Source organism: Zosterops lateralis, assembly GCF_965231275.1.
Source record: "Zosterops lateralis genome assembly, chromosome: 5".
Lineage (NCBI taxonomy): Eukaryota > Metazoa > Chordata > Aves > Passeriformes > Zosteropidae > Zosterops > Zosterops lateralis.
Window position 1 is genome coordinate 54,248,329 of NC_139766.1, and position 21,165 is coordinate 54,269,493.

The 21,165-nt window shown below is 40.0% G+C and overlaps 1 protein-coding gene across 2 annotated transcripts in view; it reads left to right on the plus strand.

Moving 5' to 3' along the window:
- The window catches only part of SNCA (synuclein alpha), a 61,887-nt gene extending 40,932 nt beyond the window's left edge, over nucleotides 1-20,955 (plus strand). For both annotated transcript variants that reach the window (XM_083861974.1, XM_083861975.1), the window contains exons 5-6: nucleotides 19,335-19,424; nucleotides 20,327-20,955. In XM_083861974.1, the coding sequence (XP_083718100.1) occupies nucleotides 19,335-19,424; nucleotides 20,327-20,359 (123 nt within the window). In that variant the 3' untranslated portion in view covers nucleotides 20,360-20,955. The remainder of the gene's footprint in view (nucleotides 1-19,334; nucleotides 19,425-20,326) is intronic.
- Nucleotides 20,956-21,165: the final 210 nt, after the last annotated feature.

A 21,165-nucleotide genomic window follows, 5' to 3' on the forward strand; every position in this document is an offset into this window, starting at 1 on the left:
CGATTTCCTACTGTGAAGAAACGTGTTTTGGTCCACGTGGCTCTAAGGAAATCTCTGTGCACAAAATTGTGTATTAGAAATGACAACAAAAAAAGTAACTTGGAAAATAGACTGAGGCTTGCTGCTTGTGCAGCAGGAAAGCACAAAATTCATTAAATAGTTAATGAGCTCAGTGGTTTTAAATGTGAGGGAGAAATGGCTTTGCTTTATTGAGGCTGCAAGGACAGAGAGAGGTGATTTCGTAAGAAATATTCTGATTTTCTGAAATCCTGGTTTTCTCCTCTCTCTTGGCAGGGGCAGGGGGGAAGCTGTAGCAGCAAGAAAATTACTAACTTTGCTGTTTCATGTTGGAAAATATGGATAGGACAAGACATGAAATTTTGAAAAATGTGTTGCATAAATCACAGTGCCAGAAAAACCAGGAGTTGATTGTGTGAAGGACCAAGTGTGTGTGCTTGGGTTTATTCTTCTGTGTAAGTATGTGAACTCAAGTGTGCATATGCAAGAAGTCCTGAGTGGGATTTGGATGCCAGGGTGCTGTGGTTAAGTTAAGCTCAGGTGGTGGCTGTTGTCAGTTTCATCTTCCTTGTGGAAGCCCCAGTGCTTGGGCTGAGTGAGGGTTGTGGGGCTCAGGGCAGCATCATCTTCCTTCAAGTCTCCTTGTGCCAGCTACCTTGGCTTGTGCATGTTTCTTCCTTAATACACATGGCATTAAAATATCTCCTAACCAGAGGGTGAGTACTCTGTTTTCTGGCTGTGATAGATGCTGTTGGTGGTACAGGTCTTGTATGAGTCAGACATGAGTCACAGAGCCTCCTGCAGAGATGCAGGCTGTAACATGTGTGCAGAGAACAGAATGCTTTCACATAGTGCAGCCCCTACTTGCCAGTTCAAACAGGAGGACCACGACGATGGGGTTAAAAACTTTGGATTTTATTAAATGCAAAAGGATGAGGCTGAGGTTTTGGTTGGCACCTGTGCTAGGGATGCAATGGGGAGAGAGAGCAGGGCATAATGGATGTGTTTCCCAGCTGCTGGCTACACACAAAGAGACCCAAATCATTTGAGTCCTAGCTCAGCTGTGCTGAGTTGTTGAAAAATACCTGTGAGCAGCATTTCCTGGGCTGCCCTGCTCCACCTCACAGCCAAGGTGTGCTGCTGCCTCTCCAGTGCCTACTGTGCTTGTCATGAGCTGCACCCTGGTCTGAGCAGGCAGTGGGCAGTGACATACTTCGTGTTTCAGAATAGCAAAAGCTTTCTTCACTTTATATAAAAATAAAAGCTGTGTGAAGCAACTGAGTAAGATGTAATCGTGATAATGTAAAGTTGGCAAGAGAGGCGGAGGCTGCACTTGTTCTCCTGGATGTTCCCATGAGGAGATAATGAGACTGTAATCAATATGGGGCTCAGTGTTTGAGTATTGCCTGGCTTCCAAAGGCACAGAGTTTAGTTGACTTCTTTGTCATCAGCTACACCTGTGTAAAAATGTGGCTTGCAACAAGATTTTTTTGATATTCTGTGGTCATAGTTAAAAGCAGATTTTTTGAGAGATTCAGTATGCTATCCTGGGTCTTAAGTGTGGTTATCCCTCTGTGGAAGCTGAGCTGCTCTGAAAGATACCTCCTGGAGTTCACTTTGTATCATAACAATTTTTAGCCATTAAATTCTATCTAAATAGTTCAAACTTTTCTGCTTTTCTGAGCTGCTGACTTGCACTAGTTTTCACAGGCATCAAGTGTATTGGATTTTTTTTAATTTATTTTAAACTGCTATTGTATAATTTTGATTATGAGAGCTGAGAGTATAAGAAAAACACCCAACATCATGAGGAGAGTGACTAATGTTGGCAATACTGGTGATGCTGATAGACATTAGAAGATAAAAGAGAGCAGATGGTGTTTCATGATTTTTTTTGAGTGCTTTGCTTATCTTTGCATCTCTAATGCAGTCTTTTGAAGAACATTACCTGAATTTAAACCTTTTCCTTCTCTTACCAAAAAGAAAATGTGAGAATAATCAAAATGTTTTTCAAAGGAAAGGATGCTTTTATGGTTACATCTTGTACCTGGAGTGCCTCTGCATGTGTGCAAACATTTGTGCTTGGAAGGCACTGCTTTGTATCAGCAGTGAGCATTTTATTTTTGACTTTTCTCTCCAAGACTTCCCAAAAAACACAGAAATCACAAGTAAACATGGCATGCCCTTGACTTCAGACCCATGGCAATCCTCTGGGCTGATTTTGCTTTGTAGCAGTGCAAAGCACATCACACTTCGAAGTGAGTGTCAAGAAGCAGTCTGGGAAATGGAGAGGTTATCCAGGGAGGGGAGTAGGAGCTGGTTCCTGCTGTGCAATTTGTAAAGAACAAGCATCAGAGGGCCTTTTTTTTTTTTGCTTGTGTGCTTTGTGAACTTCAAAATAGACTCTTTCTCAGTAGTCACGTGGCATTGCAAGACCACAGGTAGCTACACAGTCTAATAATTGATGGGAAAGGATGGAAATGTTGTCACAGAAGTGCTGGCACATCTATATTATTCCCAATCTGGCAAATGCAGAGTTAAATCTGTCACTGACTGTACAAAAAGCTTGAACAGATTCTGTGTGTGTCATGGGAGGATGTGATAGATGACTGAAGAAAGATTATATTTAGAAGGTAGACAGATATTTGTAGAGCTCTCTGAGGAACTTCATCCCAAATGTCAATAAAGCTTTTATAGTAAAAAAAAAAAAAAAAATTAAATTAAAAAAAGTTCAGAATATGTTACCTTGGTGGAAGACCTGCATTGCAAGAATTGGTGTAGGTATAGACATATCAATAAAGATGAACTGGTCTCATACTCCCAGTATGTAACACGAGTACAGCAAAACTTTCCTGTGGAGACTTAGCCTGGAATTTCTGCAGAGTGAGTTCACTCAGCATTTTGGCAAGCATGTATTCAGTGCAGGTAGCTCGGGCTGTGGCTGCAGTACAGAATTCATATCAGGGAGCAGGAGCCTGAGCCCCAGGCAAGAGGCCATGAAGTGTTGACTTTGTAGAACAGAGGGCCTTGGGACCTGTGGCCCAGCCAGGGGACTGGACACTCAGGGGCACAGCAGGAGTTGATGATTCCGGACTTTCCTGCCCTTAGACTGTGAGGGTATAAAAGCCCAGGGACTCCTTTCTTCTGAGTCCCTCCTTAGAGGCACCAGCTTGAGCTTGAGTAATTTTGTTATTCTGCTGTGATTGAGGTACTTATTAAATGGAGGCAATTGTGCTGTGTGGGAGTCCTGGGGTCCAGCTGGTGAGGAAAACTGTTTTGTGTGAGTGTGGGCAGTGTAGACATGAAGGGGCCTCAGTTCCAGCTCAGGTGATGTGAGAGTGTGGGACAGGGACATGTCCTTAACAAGCTCAGCAGCTGAAGCTAATTACTTTAAGTTCCTGTGTAGAAAGACAATTTTGAACTGCTGTTGATTAAATATGGGATTTTGAACAGTGTCAGATTGCCCTGACTAAAGCAATGTATTATGGAAGGAAATAAAAAGTTGCTTTATTTGAACTGGAAAGCTCTTTTGGTGTTTTCATGAGTACTCTTACTGTGCTGTAACACTCTAACAGCCACTGGATAGTTTACTGAGACTTCAAGTCTTTGAGTCAAGTAAAAGGTAGAGTTGATGTGATGAAGCCATGGCATTGGTGTTGCGCAAACTGGAATGCTGAGTGGTGTTAGAGGGTTAGTCAGTAGGGCATTTTAGCAGATTTCAGCTACTGGATCAGCATTCTGGAATTGCACTGACAGCTATCCAGCAATGACAAGGGCTTGGAGCAAGGCAGGTAGTCCTTTGAGGATGAAGAGGAGAGAAGCTTCACTTTGGAAGACTTCAGAAGTCTGGCCCCTTGAGCCAGGACATTTTCCTGTGTAACAGGTGAACATTCCTTATGCAGATCAGTGCTGACTGGGCTGGGACTGCTCTTAACCAAGGGGAAAAGCACAGTGAGATGAACATGGTGAGGTCCTCACTTAAGGGCCATTCACCAGAGAAGCTGGGACTTTGAGGGGCGGCAACACGTGGCTGCTGGGTGTGCAGTTAGCAATCCTCAAGTGCAAACCAAAAAAAAAAATCTAATGCCAAAGGGGAAACAAAATGTATTTCAGGCCCAAAAGCAATGCTGCCTGTGACATGAGCTCAGCTGATCTGTGAGTGTTGTCAGCTGTGGGCTGCCCCTTGCTGCCATGAGCTCAGGTCTCAGTCTGTTGTCTTACAGCAAAATGTATTGCTCATATGTAGCATGTCTAAAAGTAGTTTTTTCTGTGCCAGAAAGGTGTTTATTTTAGGCAGCCAACGGAAGAAGGAATGAGCACTTCCTTTAGGGTAGCTGCAGACACCGTCTTGTGGAAGGAAATTGAGTAGTGTTTTCAAGATGCAAATGCTGGGGAGTCATCCACATAGGCTGCTACATCCAGTCTTAGTTACAGGCTTTTGTAGGTTCAGTCAGGCAGTCCCAGTCCAGGGAAGAAGCTGTCCCCTTCCTTTGTGGAGAGAGCTATACATGAAGATGTATGCTTTTGACTTTAACAAAGCACATCTCATGAACTGAAGTTAACCAGCTATCTGGGGACTGATGCTCCAATAATACAAATAGTCTTGGTAGATAAGCAATCTATCGGGATAGAAAAGTGATCAATTGTGAAGTCTAAAGTCAGTGCAACTGCTGTGGTGTACACCTGCCAAATATGTGGTTCTAGATGGATACCCTGTATGTGGTATCTGGTGTGTATTTTATGGAAGTGATGTGTCAAGGAGTGAAACAGCCTTGGTGCATTGCTTGCATATCCGTCAAGTATGCATCCACTGTGTCTGGGCTCTAACCTCTGTATCGAAGGGTTTAGCCATCAAATGGTGTGGCAAATTAGAAGGGAGAGTTGTTCTTTTAGTCTCTCCTCTCTCTCTCACATTGTCTGCGTGATTGACAGGTGCTTTGACATCTTATAAGAGAAGAAATTGATGGGCTAACTTGTGGGTGGACATAAATTTACATCAGTTATAGGCTGTTAGTTTTTGCTAACAGCGCACTTTGCTCTGGTGTTTGTGCAAAACCCATTTTAAGCTAGCGTAGGAAGCTATATTACTTTGGAGCTAGTGTTAAAAAAGGTCATCTGTAAAATGGAAAAAAATGAAGTTATTACAGAAATAATTAAGAAACAGTAATTGAAATCCAAAGAGATGTAAAGAAGGAGCTGTGAATGTAGTCTAGCAATGACTGGGTTACAAGAGAAAGTGCCCACAGATCGTGAAAAGTCAGTGCTTCCTTGTCACAACCTGCAGCTCTTCTCAGTGGCTTTCTCATTCTCATAATACTTACAGAGCCTTTTTCAGAATATTGAGAGAATTTTTTTCTCTTCCTCTGAAGGATAAATCAATTTGCAGTACAGTGCATTCATTTATTTTTTTTCCTCTTGGTTTTTCATACTGTTGAACAAGCTACTCAGTGTTTTTGCTACAGGAAAGGTGGGCTGGGTTGTGGTACCAGGCTAGTTCTCTGTCTGAGCCTGTTACTGGGAATGCACCTGCTGGCCACCCATGCAATTTAAGAATCACATTTTGAAAGCAGTTATTTTGGCTTAATAAAAAAATCCAACACTGGGTTGGAAAAACCAGATTCTGACCGTAAGGTATTTTCTGGGGAGTTACAAAGTCCTTGCTGAAGCACGGGGCCTGACCCACAAAACTCCTTCCCTGTGTTTGTAATGCTGAAGCCTGAATTAGTGGGGACTCCGAGCAAACTGCAGAAGCCAGCACACTTCAGGTGATTAATGAGAAGTCTGAGCTGGTGCTTTACGATGAAGATGAGTCATTAATATAACAGGCATGCTAACGAGCACGGGAGAGGGTTTGTGTGGGAGGCTGCAGGAACCATCTCTCCCCAGGCTGCCGACAGAGTTGAGCCAGAGCAACAGGGCTGGTTACAGCTCAGTGCTCCCCAGTGCTTAATTTCGGCTCCTAGGTTAGAGAGACATCTCCTCATGGAGTGTGATGAATATTAGGATGAAAACAATCCCACATGCTTCAGTGGGTTTAACAGGTTTAAGTGTAGTAGGGGTATTGCTGCCCCCAGGACCAAAGCCCTATACCTCTGAAGACGGTAGTGGCAGTGCTGCCTTCAACAAACTCAGCATATCCCCAGTCAATATTTGCAAGGCACTTAGCTCTGAAGAGGGACAGAATAATTAAAATTTCTTTTCAAAGACCCCAAGATGTATGTGTGCTCTGTGCATGCAGATTATGTAGTTTGTGGAGTTTACAGCCCTATCTTCTGTCTGTTTATATTACTTCTGTCTTCTTTTTTCATTAGTTTAGAATGTAGATCAATTTTTAATTGAGGGTTTGTTGGTTTTTTTCTCTGAGGAAAATGGTGAGCAAATGGTGATACATTGTATTCACATAAAGGAAGCAGTATTAGATTTGAAACCAGTTAAACCATCACAGAAGGGAAAAAAAAATCCTGTCTTCCTGACTGCTAAATATTTAACAGGCCACTGAATGATCAAAGGTCCCTTTAGGATTTTAAAATGACAGGATAGGAATGAGTTTAAATTCCCCAACATTTGCATTTGTGACAAGCAAGAATGTGAGAAGCAATGTCAAATGCTTGAAGTCCTCCCACTTGCACAGTGATCACTGAGTCATTTTACTGATAGAAGCCAATTCAGAATAGTTCAGCCCTTCTATAAATGTTGAACCAAACTCAGCTGGGAAATAGGAGCATCACCCACACAACACAAAGCACTAGAGCGTTTTATCTCTGCACAGGATAATCAGCAGCAGTTAAAAAAAAAAAGTGAAGTGCTGAAGGGATTCTGTTCCTGCAGTGAATAGTCATTGGGGGAGTGTTGTCTCCTAAGTTTGCTTTGACTTAAGTCTTGGTTTCCAAGGGGTTGTTGGAAGTGGTGTTAGGAACACACTTTGTTTGGATACTGTCTCTTTATATCTGAGTCTTAATGTTCCTATTGCAGTGAGGGTACAGTAGAAGAGCTCACTTGTGACTGATTTTATCTGGGAGATTACAGATGGATACATGTGGAGTCTGTATCACTGGATGACAGTAGTTTGCACCAAATTTCCAAAATGTCCTACCTTACCATAATAAGCAGTTTGATTTTTTGGCACTTGAAACACTTTGGATTTCTGAAGGTTGTTCTTGATTTGCTACAGTGTTCTGTTAGTATTAAACCTGTGTAAAAGCTTTGACGTCTGTGGAACTAACTACTTGCTTAAGTGTATACTTGAAAATCTTCTGCTGAATCAAATGAATGAATTTAATAAATTTACAATGAATTTAAATGTTTAATTCAGGTTGAAGTAGATCAGCTTTTAAGCTTTCAATAGTAATGTTATTTTGAGCTTCTCTTATCAGATTGCTTATGCATTTGCCATGGTCTAAGTCCAGCTGGCAAATAAGCACCATGCAGCCATACAATATGGTTTACTCTTGTTGTTGTTGCAGAGAATGCATTGAACTTCTTTCTCTAATAATCTATTCAGAAAAATGCTTCTGAATACTTGAGGCACTGGTTCTTCTTCTGTAAAGAAGGGTGCTAGATAGCCCAGAGCACATCCTGGCAGAAGTGACTTTAGGTAAATGTAGCCCACTAAGCATCCACACTTTGCATATTTGTTTGAAATGTTACAGGTATGGGAAAGAGGTCAACAACATTAGAACAGCCAACTGTTGCCTTTTCCAGTGCTACAGCCTTTCTTGGATAATTCCAGGCAGATGGGCAACTAAACCAGAGAACAAGGACCAGTTGGTTTGTTGTGTGCTTGTATCAGAAATGACACACAGGTGTAAGAGAAATCACTGCTTTTTGCACTACTATGTTTCCTCATTGAATCTGCTTGTTGAGCAATGCTTGTTATGGAACAGTAAACACATCATTTGGCTTTATGCTAAACAACTAAAAAAATTATCATACTTTAGTGAGAGCCATTACAATACCCCTATGGTATTGGGTATGGTATAGGGAATGCACAAATACCTATCAACTAACTTAAACAAAATTATTTGGAGATTTGTTATTAAAAAACGATGATGCAGCATAATGCTGAATTTTATTTTGTTTGTTTGTTCATGTCAAAGTACATTTACTCCTAGCCTTGTGTTCCATAGAAGTATTTTCTAGTTTGAGTCATTTCTAAAATGGTGTTCGTAAACTCACCAGCTGAGTGCCTAACTGATACTGCTTGAGCATTTAGAAACACTTGGGCATTCAGCTGTGGCAATCTTTCAAGTCAGTTGTGTTCAAATCTACATGGGTGATTCTTAAAATCTGACTCTGATTCTTATCCTAATGTTCATCAGGAAGCATGTGTACAGAAACATCTTTATGGCTGGTAGCAGATAGGTTTTTGTGTTATTTTCAAGCTACAGGGAGTCATATCATAAGCACACATCTTTGGCAGGATGAGTCCACGCCTGAGTAAGTCTTTGTTTCATCCTCAGTTCTGAAAATACAAAAGACCAGCATTTAGGTTCTCACTATGATGGAGGAAATGTATTGCTTCAGGCAATTATTGTTCAGGAACTGCAAATGTAGCTTGTAGGAGAAAGAACTGTACCAACTGTAATTAATTTGCTACATGTGTTCTCTCACTCCTCCTGTGTTTTAACTGAGCATTCTTGTCTCTCATAGAATAAGCTTTTGCTGGTAATCCATCTCATTGATGTGACATACATGAAATTATTCTTCCTCAGCTTCCTCTGAGCTTCCATAAGTCACATGTAGCTGATTGTTATGCCATGAATTTGAAGAAAAGTGGTTTGGTTTTTCCTATTTATCCCCAAAGTAGATGGTGTAATGAGTGCAACTACTAAGCAGTATTTCACTCAAAACTTCCTGGCAGAATTGTTGCTTTACCTGCTATCCTGGATGTTGTGAACAGAATAAATTCTTTTGTCTCAACTACTTTTTTTGTGTGTGCTACCTCTATGGCATGTATGCATCATTTTTTTTTCTCTGATATGCTTAAATACAAATGGGGTGAGGACTGGAGTATGATTAGAATCCCCTCTCTCAAATCAGAAGAGTATATGTGAAAAGTGATATTTCCCTTTTGTTCCTAGTGGGTGTGGGACTGACTGCTTCCTGTGAATTCTATCAGTTCATGATGATTACTTCACTGTGACTTAAATGCATTCCAGGGGCAGCCCCTGCTTAGCTGGTGCTAAGTTTGGGGAGCTACTGTGATTAATAATAAGGAAGGACCAGAGGAAAAGTGTCATTTTAACAATTCTAATAACTAACATTGAATGCTTTGATCCTTTAAAAGCAGCTCTGTGTTTTAATGTCAAATGATTTAACAGAGTTTATTAATAGAAGGCTCCCTCTGGTAAAAAACAATGCAGCTGCAGTTCTTCTTTGAAGTTTCATCTATGGCTGAGATCATCATCATTTCACACTGTTTCAGGTAGTTTTTGGACTTTTGGCACCACTGAAGTTTGCCCTTCTTTTCCTTCTCAGTAACATGGTGAGCAGCATCTCTGCCCCACTTGACTCTGTTCCAAATACCAAGCAACCACATCCTAACTCTAGCAAGATGTAACTTGTCTGCAGTTCTCATAAATGAACACCACAGGTACAGGGTAATGGATGCTCCACAGGTTTTTTCTAACTGTGTTGTGTAGACAGAGAGAGCTGGGTTAGCCCAGAGAAGACTGCAATGAGTCAGGGTAATATTTTTTCTAGTATCAAACCTTTGTTACTTTAAGGCTCTGAGGTGACTTTTCCCAGAGTCTGTTGGGAATGATTTGGGGAAAGCTGAACCTGCCTAAAACAGAACTTTGGTGACTCCTCAAAGGCCATCCAAACTTATACTCTTTCTCACTTCTTATATGTGAAGTAGTAATGAAGATTTTTCTGGTGTCCATCCCTTTTGGGACAGCAGCAGGTGTCTGAAAAAGGGGGTCATAAACCCAGGCTGCTCTCAGACGTACAGGTGTAAGTATGGAAATGGCTTAATGAGGGAGAGAGCTACACCATGCTTATGCTGATAAAGATAGAGCAGAATTTGGCCTGGGAAAATGTTGCTTTGAAATCCACTCTCATGCAGTGTAGAGGATGGCAGATTTCATGCTGCTTTCTTGCATCTAAGCCAGAAGCGAAAGGCAAAGATAACAATAGCAGTGCTGGGGGAGGAGGGAAAGACAACACAAATACTCAAGTGTTGTATAGGCACTGGTCTTTAAAGTGTCTCCTTGTGTACTACACCTTACCAAGTAGACTTTATTAAGACAATCTTTCCACTTAGTTAAAAGGAGTTATTTCTTCTTTTATGGGAGCAGAATACGCTGAAGAGATGTTCGTGATGTTTGTGTTTTGTGCCACTGAACTGTGAAGTAACCTTTCCCAATTCAAGTGAAAGCTCTGAATAGTTGTGTACTTGCTTCTAGATAAAGTGTCGCTTCAGGAGTATAAATTTTAAAATGCAGACTGTCTCTCTAGTCTTTTGTAGTATTTGATCTGCTGCTGAATAGATCATAAGTGCAGGAAGTACTCCTGAAACCTTTGTAGTTCAAATAATCGTTGCAAGTGAGTTTTATTTTTCAAAGCAAGTGTTGGTTTACTCTGTAAAAGAAATATGTTTTAAAATTCCCTAGCTGGGTGAAGTGCTGTAATAGGTTGGAATTGAAGGAATGCTTTAGAGACATGTTCACTGATAATAACTGAAGGGTGACCACTTCATTTATAGCATGTCCTGCCAATCAATTCCAGCCTTTGAAGGTGACATCCTGTCACTAGATCACCTGTGAGCCCACAGCTCAATGTGCTGGGGAGTACAAGCAAATTAATCAGTGCTGATTGCATTAGCTTGTCTGCTCATACTCTAGGGAAAAGCAAAAGGGATCAAAACCTGCCCTCTTCCCACTACCTGAAGAGAGAATATTCCCCTTTCTTTAAGAACCTCCTTGCCTCAGTGCTTTGTGGCGCCAGTCACAGGAGATGGGCTACAGAGCTGGAACATGTGCTCCCTCTGGGGCTGTGTGAATGGGAACTCATACTCTTCATAGTGCCAAAGGATGGCTGGGCCTGCAGTTCTGTGTAGAGAACTTCTTCTAAGAGTAGGAGAAATAGCTATGGTTTAGAGGTTGCTGTTTGAGATGATACAGCATTGAATCAACTTTATGTAACTTTAGAGAATTCTTTAAGAGGAAATTAATTATTCTCTTCTAATTTTTTCTTAGAGAATATATACTCATGGAGTCTGTGCAACAACTGGAGTTTCTGTACTAAAAAATCAAAAACTGTATTCAAACTGTTTTAAGTAAAGTATAGTAAATTAACATTGCAGTTCTGACTGAGACCACACTATTTAAAAACATCTTTACTGACCTGGTAGAGCCATGTCTGACCAATATTGTTCATTTCTATGCTGACTTCCAAGCTGATGTGTACCATTCTTCTAGTTAATGTGATCTGTCAGGGTTATATGTTATGTTCTAGTTTTATTTAATGAAGGTGGTATTCAGATATTGTCTTTGGAGGTCATTCTTGGTAATAGGTTCCCAGAGAATGGAGAATCCTCCATTATAGAAAGGGACAGATGGGTTTAGCTAATCCCATGGAGCTCGTGACAGACATAGCATCTGACAGATTCCTTCCTTTTTCTCTCTGTTCTAGGATGTGATCATTCCTGCTGTTCTCCTTTGGGATCTCCCAGCATCCCCAGACAAGTGCATTGTGTAGTCTGAATTCTGTATTCAGGAGAAGGGCCCCTAGGCTGGATAGGCCTTTTTAATACGTGAGAGAATGGTTTCCTTTTTTTGCACTAGGGCAACATGTTTGACCATCATCTTTGGTTTGGTGAGGGCCTAGGTGACACTTGCTTACACATTTTCCTATTGAGGTGCATGTTATTTTTTTCAGTCACTCAGTTTTGTCAAGGTGTCTTTGAGTTATGTAGTAAAAACAATAGAAATAAACTCAGGCTGTTTATTGTTCCTTCTAACTGCATTAAGATCAAGCAAACAGTTCAGTGCAGTCTTTGGCCCTTCTTTCAAATCCTTATTAGAATTAGTGGTATTATTTGAAGATTTCTGTCTGCAGTCTGAAATTTCAGTTTTGAGAGTGTAATTAACAAAGTTGGTAGTGGATGTTTGTTGCATATAGTAACAGGTATTGTTTGGGTGCCTTCTTCAGAAGAATGGCAAGAGAGGCAGATCTGGGCCATATCTCTGATGTGACATCAAGTTAGCATCACTCCCACTATATTGCAATTAGAAATAACTTCAGTCCTTCCAAATTATGTGCTCTAGCTTTTTCTTTCCCTACCCGTGGAGTTTTCGATGTCACCATGGATTTGGGAAGCAGAAAAGGATGAAGCTGAAAGGGCTGTGTGTCCTGGATGTGTTCACATGTGTTTCTGATGTCACATTGAATCAGGGCTAGGCAGCTTGAAAGAAAAAAATATACACAATCTACGTTGTACTGGAATTTGTTTTTCAAGGCATTTACAGCAGTTTGTAAATTGTTGTAAACAAATTATTTCCAGCTATTTGTAGACACCAAGATGGATCTGTGGTTACAAGTTACCACAGACTTCATCTCTCTGTAAGCCTCAGTTGTTTTCCTTTTCACTTTTGTCATTGACAACTGAAAGGCAAAAAAATGCAAATCAGAATGCAGCCTGTAGAACTTGAAGGCACTATTTTAGCCTTTCATTGTACTAATGCTGATATTTATTTGTTTAATTAAATGTCTCTTCTTCGTTTCAATTCTCCATTTGAGGAGAAGGAGGGAGACAGTCTCATTTCGTTCTTGGTGCTCTAAATTAGTTGTGCACTGGAACAGCTAGTTTATTTTGCACATAATGCTTTCTCATCATTTCCTGCACTTAGGTGTTCAGCTTATGGATAATTAAAACAGTTTACTTTATTTCTAGCCAGTGCACAGATACATCTCTGTATCTCTGGAGTGAAACAAGTAGACTGATGATGCTTTATCTTTTACAGCTGACTCTTAGAGGCACTGACTATTGCAATGAGTGAGCAGGAGCTTTAAAGCATCCTAAGCTGACCTGGCAACTCAGTTATAACTGTATAACTCAGTCAGTTCCATGAATAAAATATATTAGGACTAGGAAAGTCAATGAATTGAGGCCATTTTAGCATATTTTTGTTTTGCCTCTTGTTGGATTCTTTGTTTAAGGATTTCTCTCCTCTCCAGGTAAGTTGGGTTTTAAGGTCAAAATATCTGTAAAAAATGAGTTACCAAATGGGGAAGACCAGTTATTTTTCACTTCAGTACAGTATCCAGGTGGAGTATATTTTGGAGAAGAAAGAATGCAAGTTATTTTCTTTTTAAAGGGGAATTTTAAGCCCATAAGCACAGGAAATTGTTCTTCAGCATGTAGCAGGAGGCAAAATTGCACAGGAACAATAACAGCTGCAATGGGGGTATAAAAAAGGAATCCCAAAATTTTACTTTAAGCTTCACCATATAATGACTGACAGCTCCTGACAAAAGCTCTCACAAGGGGGGTAATACCAAAATGAAACGGGCTTAGTCAAGCTGTAGGGACATGGAGTTACCAGTTGTAAGGGCTTGATAAGCAATTTTATCCCTAAATAAATAAAGGCAGATTACTAGTGCAATTTTCCAGACTGTAACAACAACAAATTCAATAATTCAGTAATACTGGGCTAGAATTAACATCTGGGCCCGCAAAGATGTACATGCCCTGGCTGTCAGGCAGGCATTATTCTATCAGTATGTGATAATTTTTCAAGGTAATCATCCTTTTAGATATGAATTTTCTTATTTTGAGCTCCCAAAAGTACCAACTGGTGTGTACATACAACAAATTGGACTATGTTAAAATTGCAGCGCATGGAACATTTTGTTGGGGTCTCAAGGGGCTTAACCTTTGAAGATTACCTTGTAAACCAGCTTTTTCCCTATTCTAGTTCACAGCTTTTTCCATCATGCTTCTTGTCTTGGTTCATAGCTTTTTTGATTCACAGTTTTAATTTGATTAATTTACACAGATTTGATTTAATCAAATTTAATTGGTTCACGGTTTTACATTATAAAACACTCAATAACAGACGGCAAGTAATGTAGAGTGACCAATACTCATTGAAATTTAATAATGTATTTTGTTGAAATTAACTGTGACTTCTCAGTTACATTAATCTTTTAGACGTTTAAGGCAAGCTTCACCTTATTTATTGTGGACAGTAGGGCTTTCTACTAGAGAAAAGGCCCTCCCGCAATAGCTGCATGGGAAATTCTATAGAGGTCCCAAGAACAGACAGAAAATCAGCAACCATGAAACAACATGAATGTGAGTTTTGGGAGGGGGGTGGGAGGAGGAGCTTGTCCATCAGTATTAACACCTGGTGGGGGTGGAGGTAAAGGAGATTGAACCAGACTCTTCAGTAGTGCCCAGTGAAATGGCAGGAAGCAGTGGGCACTGAATGAAATGCAGGAAACTCCACTTACATAGAGAAAAAAAGGTTTTTCACTGTGTATTTAATTGAACCCCGAGTGAGGTTATCCAGTGAGATTGTGGAGTTTCTGTCTGTGGGAATGGTTAAAACTGATCAGGAGTGGCCCTGCTCAAGGTGGGCAATTTCTGGAGGTCTCTTCTGACCTCTGTGGTTTGTGACTTCCAGGGTGATTGCCTCTTGCCAGTATAAATGTTTTAGGAGCAGACAGTTTTGTAGCCTGGTTTATTTATCTCAGAATGGTGGATCATTCCAGAAGGAATTAGTCTCCAATGATCATGGGAATTATGCATGACTGTAAGACACTATCAGTGTTCATAATGGAGAGAAAAAAACATATTACTAACCAGGGGGATGCCAAAATATAATGTTTAGATCAGCCACTAAAATACAATTTTAATACTTCCTTTTGAAGTTGCTCTTGTCTCTGACTTGGGATAAATTACCTTTTTTCTGATGGCAGTAACTTGACATTACAAAAGCAACACGTCACCAAGAGGACAGAATGCACACTCCTGAAGGTGACCCTTTCACTACATGGTGCTGACATAGGAGCAGTACCAGGAGTGGAGCAGTTGGTGTGTTTTTCATTAACAGTCCACCAAGGGGATCTTAAACAGTCTCTTCCCTTCCACCAAGAGTATTATGAGGTGGGAAAGGGTGAAGGAAAAGAATGGGGTGCAATTTTCACCAAAAACACTGAAACGAAACCTATTTGGTGAAATTCACATGGTAAAAGAAATAGTCCTGACGTTTTGTCAAATATTCTGTATTTTAATGGGGCCAGGTCTTCAGAGGAGTTTTTAATTAGTTTGATTACTATTTTATTGCCAAAAAATGGGTCATTTTGCACTTTCATGCTCAGAGCTTAGCAAGATTCATTCCCATAGCAAAATAGGAATTGACATTTTGGAGCTATTGCAGCAGTTCTGCTTCATGCTTTTGTATACCAGTTATATTCATATCTGTTCTTTGAGTCAGAACTGGCACACAGGGTCATGCAAGAGTGTCATTTTACCATGATGTTATTTTACCATCTCCTCTTTGTTTATAAAAGGACATAAGTTGCTTGAGTGAGAACAAAAGGAAAGAACCTCATGGAAGAGAGGGTATGCACTGTGTAACAATTCTGTGTGAACTTCTGGAGTAATGTATTCCTGGAAACAGTGTGAGTGGGCTCGCCAGGTAGCCTGGTAGCATATGGACAGGCACATTCCTTTACCAAGGCAGGTAGAAACGCTAATAGCACAAAGTGACACTCCTGTTAATGCTGAGTCTACTCTGGGATAGCGCAAAAGCTTTTTTCCTGTAACATGGGGTGTGAGGGCATGAGACTCTCTGGAGTCAACATCCAAGACTTAGCCAGAGTGGCCATGCTTCAAACTGATATATAGGTGGGTATTCGTTTTTCCTTAAGGGAATCCTTTGGGGACAAGCAGAAGTCCTCACCTCGCCATTCTTCTAATGCCTTGTTCATTGGGTGAGCTGTAATTTACCCTTTCAAAAGTGTTTTTACAGCAAGAGTTCATGCTCTCCAGTTAAAAACTGACTTCATCTCTGAGAAGCTTTAGTTGAGCTTTTCAGATGATCTAATACAAAAAAAAATCTTTCCTTCTGGAAATGCCCTTCAGTGTGGTTTAGGGAGATTGCAGCTTCTAGAGAAAAGTGTCTCATAATAAGACAAGAATTGGTCTTTTGGGTGGTTTTCCTCTTCCATAACTGAATTAGGATATGGAATTACTGATCATGTCAATGTAAAATTGCATTTCTTTGTTTTAAAGGAGGTAAATTACAATTTAAGATGTACCTTAGATGGCTCTGTGTTACTGGGGGTGGTGGTTTACCTTTGTGATGCCCTTACTTTGGGGGGACTGTACATCAGAAGCAGAGCATGCCACCATTTAAAAAGAGGTGGTCACCTTTGCTATGCATTTTCATGTAACACATGACCTTGAGTAATGTCATCCTCAACTGAACTGCAGTGACATCAACATGAAAAGGTGGTGTTTGCAGCTGGGCAAAGGCGATAAACCTTCCCAAGGCAAGGAGTTCCCTTGGAGGTTTGTTGTGGCTTATGATTTACTTCCTTTGAAAAAGTAGTGGTGTTGTGGTTGATGTGTTTTTCTAGGGCTGATGATTGTCTTGTTTGAAGCTGTAGAGAAATCTCCATCCTGAACTTGCTGAAAGGACTTAGAAAGATGATAAATTCAGTCTTTCAGGCTTTGTGTCTCAGTAATCCTGATGGACAGTCCAGATCCATTGTAGAGGTTCCTAACAAAAAAACAGCATACAAACTTTGAAGGCCTTATTTGAAATTCGTCTGGGAAGTGTTTTTCCTTGTCGTTAATAATGGTCCTGGCAGTTTTACTTGCTGTCTCCTTTCCTGCTACAGATAACATTAAGCTGCATGCATGCTTTCTCGTGCATCCTCAAGCCTGATTTTGGGCACAGTTTTACTTGATGAACTGATTGTTAGCTGAAGCTGTTCCTTAATAATTGGTGGAAGCAGAAATTAAATTATGTTTTGGATTAAGCATGAGAGTATGCAACAGGAGCTTTAGGTCCTTAGAGCTGGTCTATTAGATCAAGGGCACAGTAATAGCTGTAAAATTTGGATCACACGCTCTGTTTGGCTATTTCAGTCAAAGTTAGTAGGGATTGATGCTACTTTTCATAAAAGTAAACAGGCATAAATGCTATTAAAAATTTGTTTAGAAGCTAAGGTAAGTAAATACTGAAATTAAGTCATCAGAGGAGCTCAAGTGTTAAGATGAGGCAGAAACGTAATGGGGCCTAGTTTTTCTCAGTTTCAAGCCTGAAAAATTACCTTTCATGTTGAACACCCCAAATTTTGGGCAGTTCTGAAAGACACAGGTGCCTATTGGATACCTAAATAAAGGTACTTGCAACCTTATTCATCAGTGTTCTTTAGCTTTTTGGAACGTGTCCACGTTGTCTATGCCTTAGAGTAGCTCAGGGTGGTGTCTCAGAAGGTGGAGGGAACTTGGCAGAACAGATTCCACACAGACTGTGTTGCTTACCTCCAAAGTAAAAAGTATATCTGGCTCCACTGAGAAGGAATAAGACCAGATCTCTTCATACTGGATCTTTTAAAGTCTGAAATAAGAGCTGAAGAACTGAAGAGGAGAATCTATATTATGGATGTAAGTTCTGCACATCATAAACTTTGATGAGGATGAAAAACGTACATATGTATCAGAAAGGTGACTGATCCAAGTAAGAACGGGGTTGGTATCTGGTAGATGAAGTCACAGTTTGTGCTTGGAGTGGTGCAGAAAGTCAAGAACAGAGTGTTATGACTAAGGTCACTTGGTTAAACCACAGAGGAAGCCAATATGTGGCAAATGGAGAAGTACAATAAATACTGTGTGAAGGTAAAGACTGTTTAGTGCCAGCTCTTTTGCATTTTATATTCTGTGTTAAGCTTTCAGAGGTGAATTTCAGGTTTAGCTTCTCTTATCCTCATTTTGTCTGTATGCTAAATTTAATTTAGCGCCACTATCTTATAATTCCTAGATTTTGAAGAATTATCTCATTAGTCTGGTTTATGATTTACTTAATTTTATATTTCTGTCTACTTTAGCAGCCTGCAGGTGGGTTTTTTAAAATGAATGTCTTCCTGAGTGTCTGTAATTGGTTCTTAGTGCATTTCTATCTAGATCGACACCTGTTATAAATCAGCATGGTTGCAACAGATCCATTGAGACACTCTGCCTGTTTTCATATCAATTTTCTTACAGTTCAGGATGATCTCCAGCAGCCTCTGCTCTGGCAGAACTCATGGGTTTTTTTTCTGTGAACTTCTGGAGTAACTACTCCAAAGAGGATTGGCCCAATTGAAATGTTTTCCTTTGTGTTTGTTTCATATGGTACAAAGTATCTGTAGTTCTGGGAGAATAATAATCTTCCTTTAATAATGTTATTCCTCACAGTATTGGCCATCCTGTTAATTACAAGAGTCTCTTACTAACATTGCTGTATAAAATAGAAGTGTTCCTGTAATAAAGAAAAAATTTAAGAAGCTGGGTAAAAGGTATCATACCATATATCATATACCAGTAGTGCATAGAGTAACATGCTGGTTGACGTAAGAAACCATGTAAAGGTATGACCTGTTAAAGGAAAAAAGCATTTTCCAATACAGTTAGGTTCTAAAACAGAAGAAAAAAATCAGCATGTTTCCCCCTTTTTGCAATGTATTGTGAAAAGACTAAAACTTTAAAATAAACAATGGTTTATGAGCAGATGAATGTGGCTATAGCATTAAAAAAAAAATAGAATTACTGTTTAGCTTGTGTGTCTTGATATTGGCCTGTTTTTACAGGCGCTTTTGCATACCTGTCACTGTATTCCCCAAAGCAGTTAAACATGAATTAATGTGATAATTTAATGTGATACTTAAACTGTTTGTGTGGGGTTTTGTTTCCAGATCGGTTTCTTAAGGCACAGAAAACCCTTATTTTGGTTTGCTTTGTGACTGTACCAAAGCATTTCTGTGGGATTAAAATATTTTCCAAAGATATTCGGGAACTTGGTGGTGGGACTGTTCTTCTATTCAGATTGACTTCTTGGCCTGCCCATGGCAAGGGAGAAATGGAGTCTCTGCTAATCAAAAAGATTATAGTTGTCATTCCCATGGATACCCCAATACCCCATGGGAAACATGGGGATCTCTGCAACTAATGTCCCCTCCTTCTCCATGACCCCTGGCAACATCCTGCAACCAAAGGACAGGCCAGGAAGTCAACTACTGATGGGGAGAAAACTCACACTTTGGTGGAAATGATGAGGCAAGCAGTCACTGTCACTTTTCTTTCCCTGTTTTAAATGTAGAATGAAGAAGGTTTCCTGCAGGAGGGAATGGTGAATAATACAGGTGTTCCTGTGGATCCTGAGAATGAGGCTTATGAAATGCCTCCAGAGGTAAATCTGTTGTGGTGTTTGCTGTGAATGCATGTAAGAGAAGGGCACGGGAGGAGGCTGCATGCTCAGTTACATAAGCCTGGCCCAGGCTAATGCTGGGAGCTGCAAGGGCACAGCAGAAACATGGTGTCTTTGGCCAAGATCTGCCAGAGGTATAGTGCTGGGAATCAGAAAATAATTCGCTCTTTTGATAGTAAGGAGGTTAAACGGGAAAGTATTTTACGTGTTTCAAAGCACTTGTGCTTGGGTTTTGAGGAATCCTTTTTTGTATGTTTAATAGGGAATGCAGGACAAACTGCATCTTCATGAATTGTGTTAATAGCTTGGCCACTCACCAATGCATCATGCTTTGTGTGAAGCATGATCTTAATTTAATGCAATTATGGGAGTAAATTATTTTGTTGGTTTTTATGAATGAGCTATTTAAAATATTACTATGATGTCTGGCATGATGCACTAGTAGTTGGACTAGCAGTTTTATGGTAGTGGGATAATAAGACTGAAAATGAGAGGTATAAAAGATTTAGGCCATGGTCCAATATAAGACTTGAAGGCTTAAGCATAACATCTTGAATATCAGTGGAATTATGGATGCTGCTCATGTGGCCGTAGTTAAACACTCCTTTAAATGATTTACTGCCTCATATGAGGATCTGCAGCACCTGGTGTGCTGTTCAGCCCAGAGGTAGCCCTCCTTCCTCTCCAAATGAATTGTCATGGGTTGCCTCAAAAGTTCCTGGCAGCATCAGCTGAATGATGTGTTAATCACTGTAAAAGTCTAATTCTCCTATAAGTACCGTGACTTGTAAGGTACAGTATCTGGAAAATGTGACAAAAATAGAGAAAATAGGACATCTTTATCTGAAATTCCAGTAGTGCTGATTTCTGCTCTCCTTCAATAGGAAGAGTATCAAGACTATGAACCTGAAGCATGAAAGTCCTTTCCTTCCTTTCTATCACCTGAAATCTACTAACTACTAAAGACGTCCCATCCTGTACAAGTGCTGAGTTCCAATGTGCCCAGTCGTTACATTTTTTTACAGTTTTTACGGTGTATTTTGAAGTCTTCCATCAGCAATGATTGGAGTGTCTGTGACTGCATCCACCTTGTTTCAGCATTTCCCTCCTGCTGAAATGAAAGCCGGTTGGCAGAGTCATTATTGTGCTGTGGATATTGTGGCTTCAAGTTTAAAAGTTAAAAAAGAAAATATTAAGTAAAAACACCTAAGTGTCTACTGCTTATTTCTAATTCTGTACATGTTTTGTCGATAGCCTGTCAGTAATTTGATATTGTTTATGATACAGTTTTTATTTGTTTCCTATGACTATTCTTTCTGTGCAGAGATGATTTATTGTGAGAGCTTTATATATATGTGTATGTATCATACATATAAAAAAGTAATTGAGCATGAACTATGCACCTATAAATATTAGCTGTTGAGATTTTGTTTTGTGATGTGTTTTATTAACTTGTGTCTGTAAATAATGGTGTTCAACTGAAGCAAATAAAATGTAACCCATTAAAAATTAATTTCTAAGTTAGTGATGATTTCTAACACCACCTTTTCCTTCCAAAAGCCCCCGTTGAAGCATTCAAGCTGTGTTGCTTCTTTTGAAGGAACTGGAGGAACAAAATCAGAAAATGTAAGCCCAGTCTGTACATGGTGAAGAGTGAGAAAATCAGGGCCGCTACTGCAGCTGGGTGCAGCTTTGCTGACAGATAGATTTGTTTGTAGGGCTA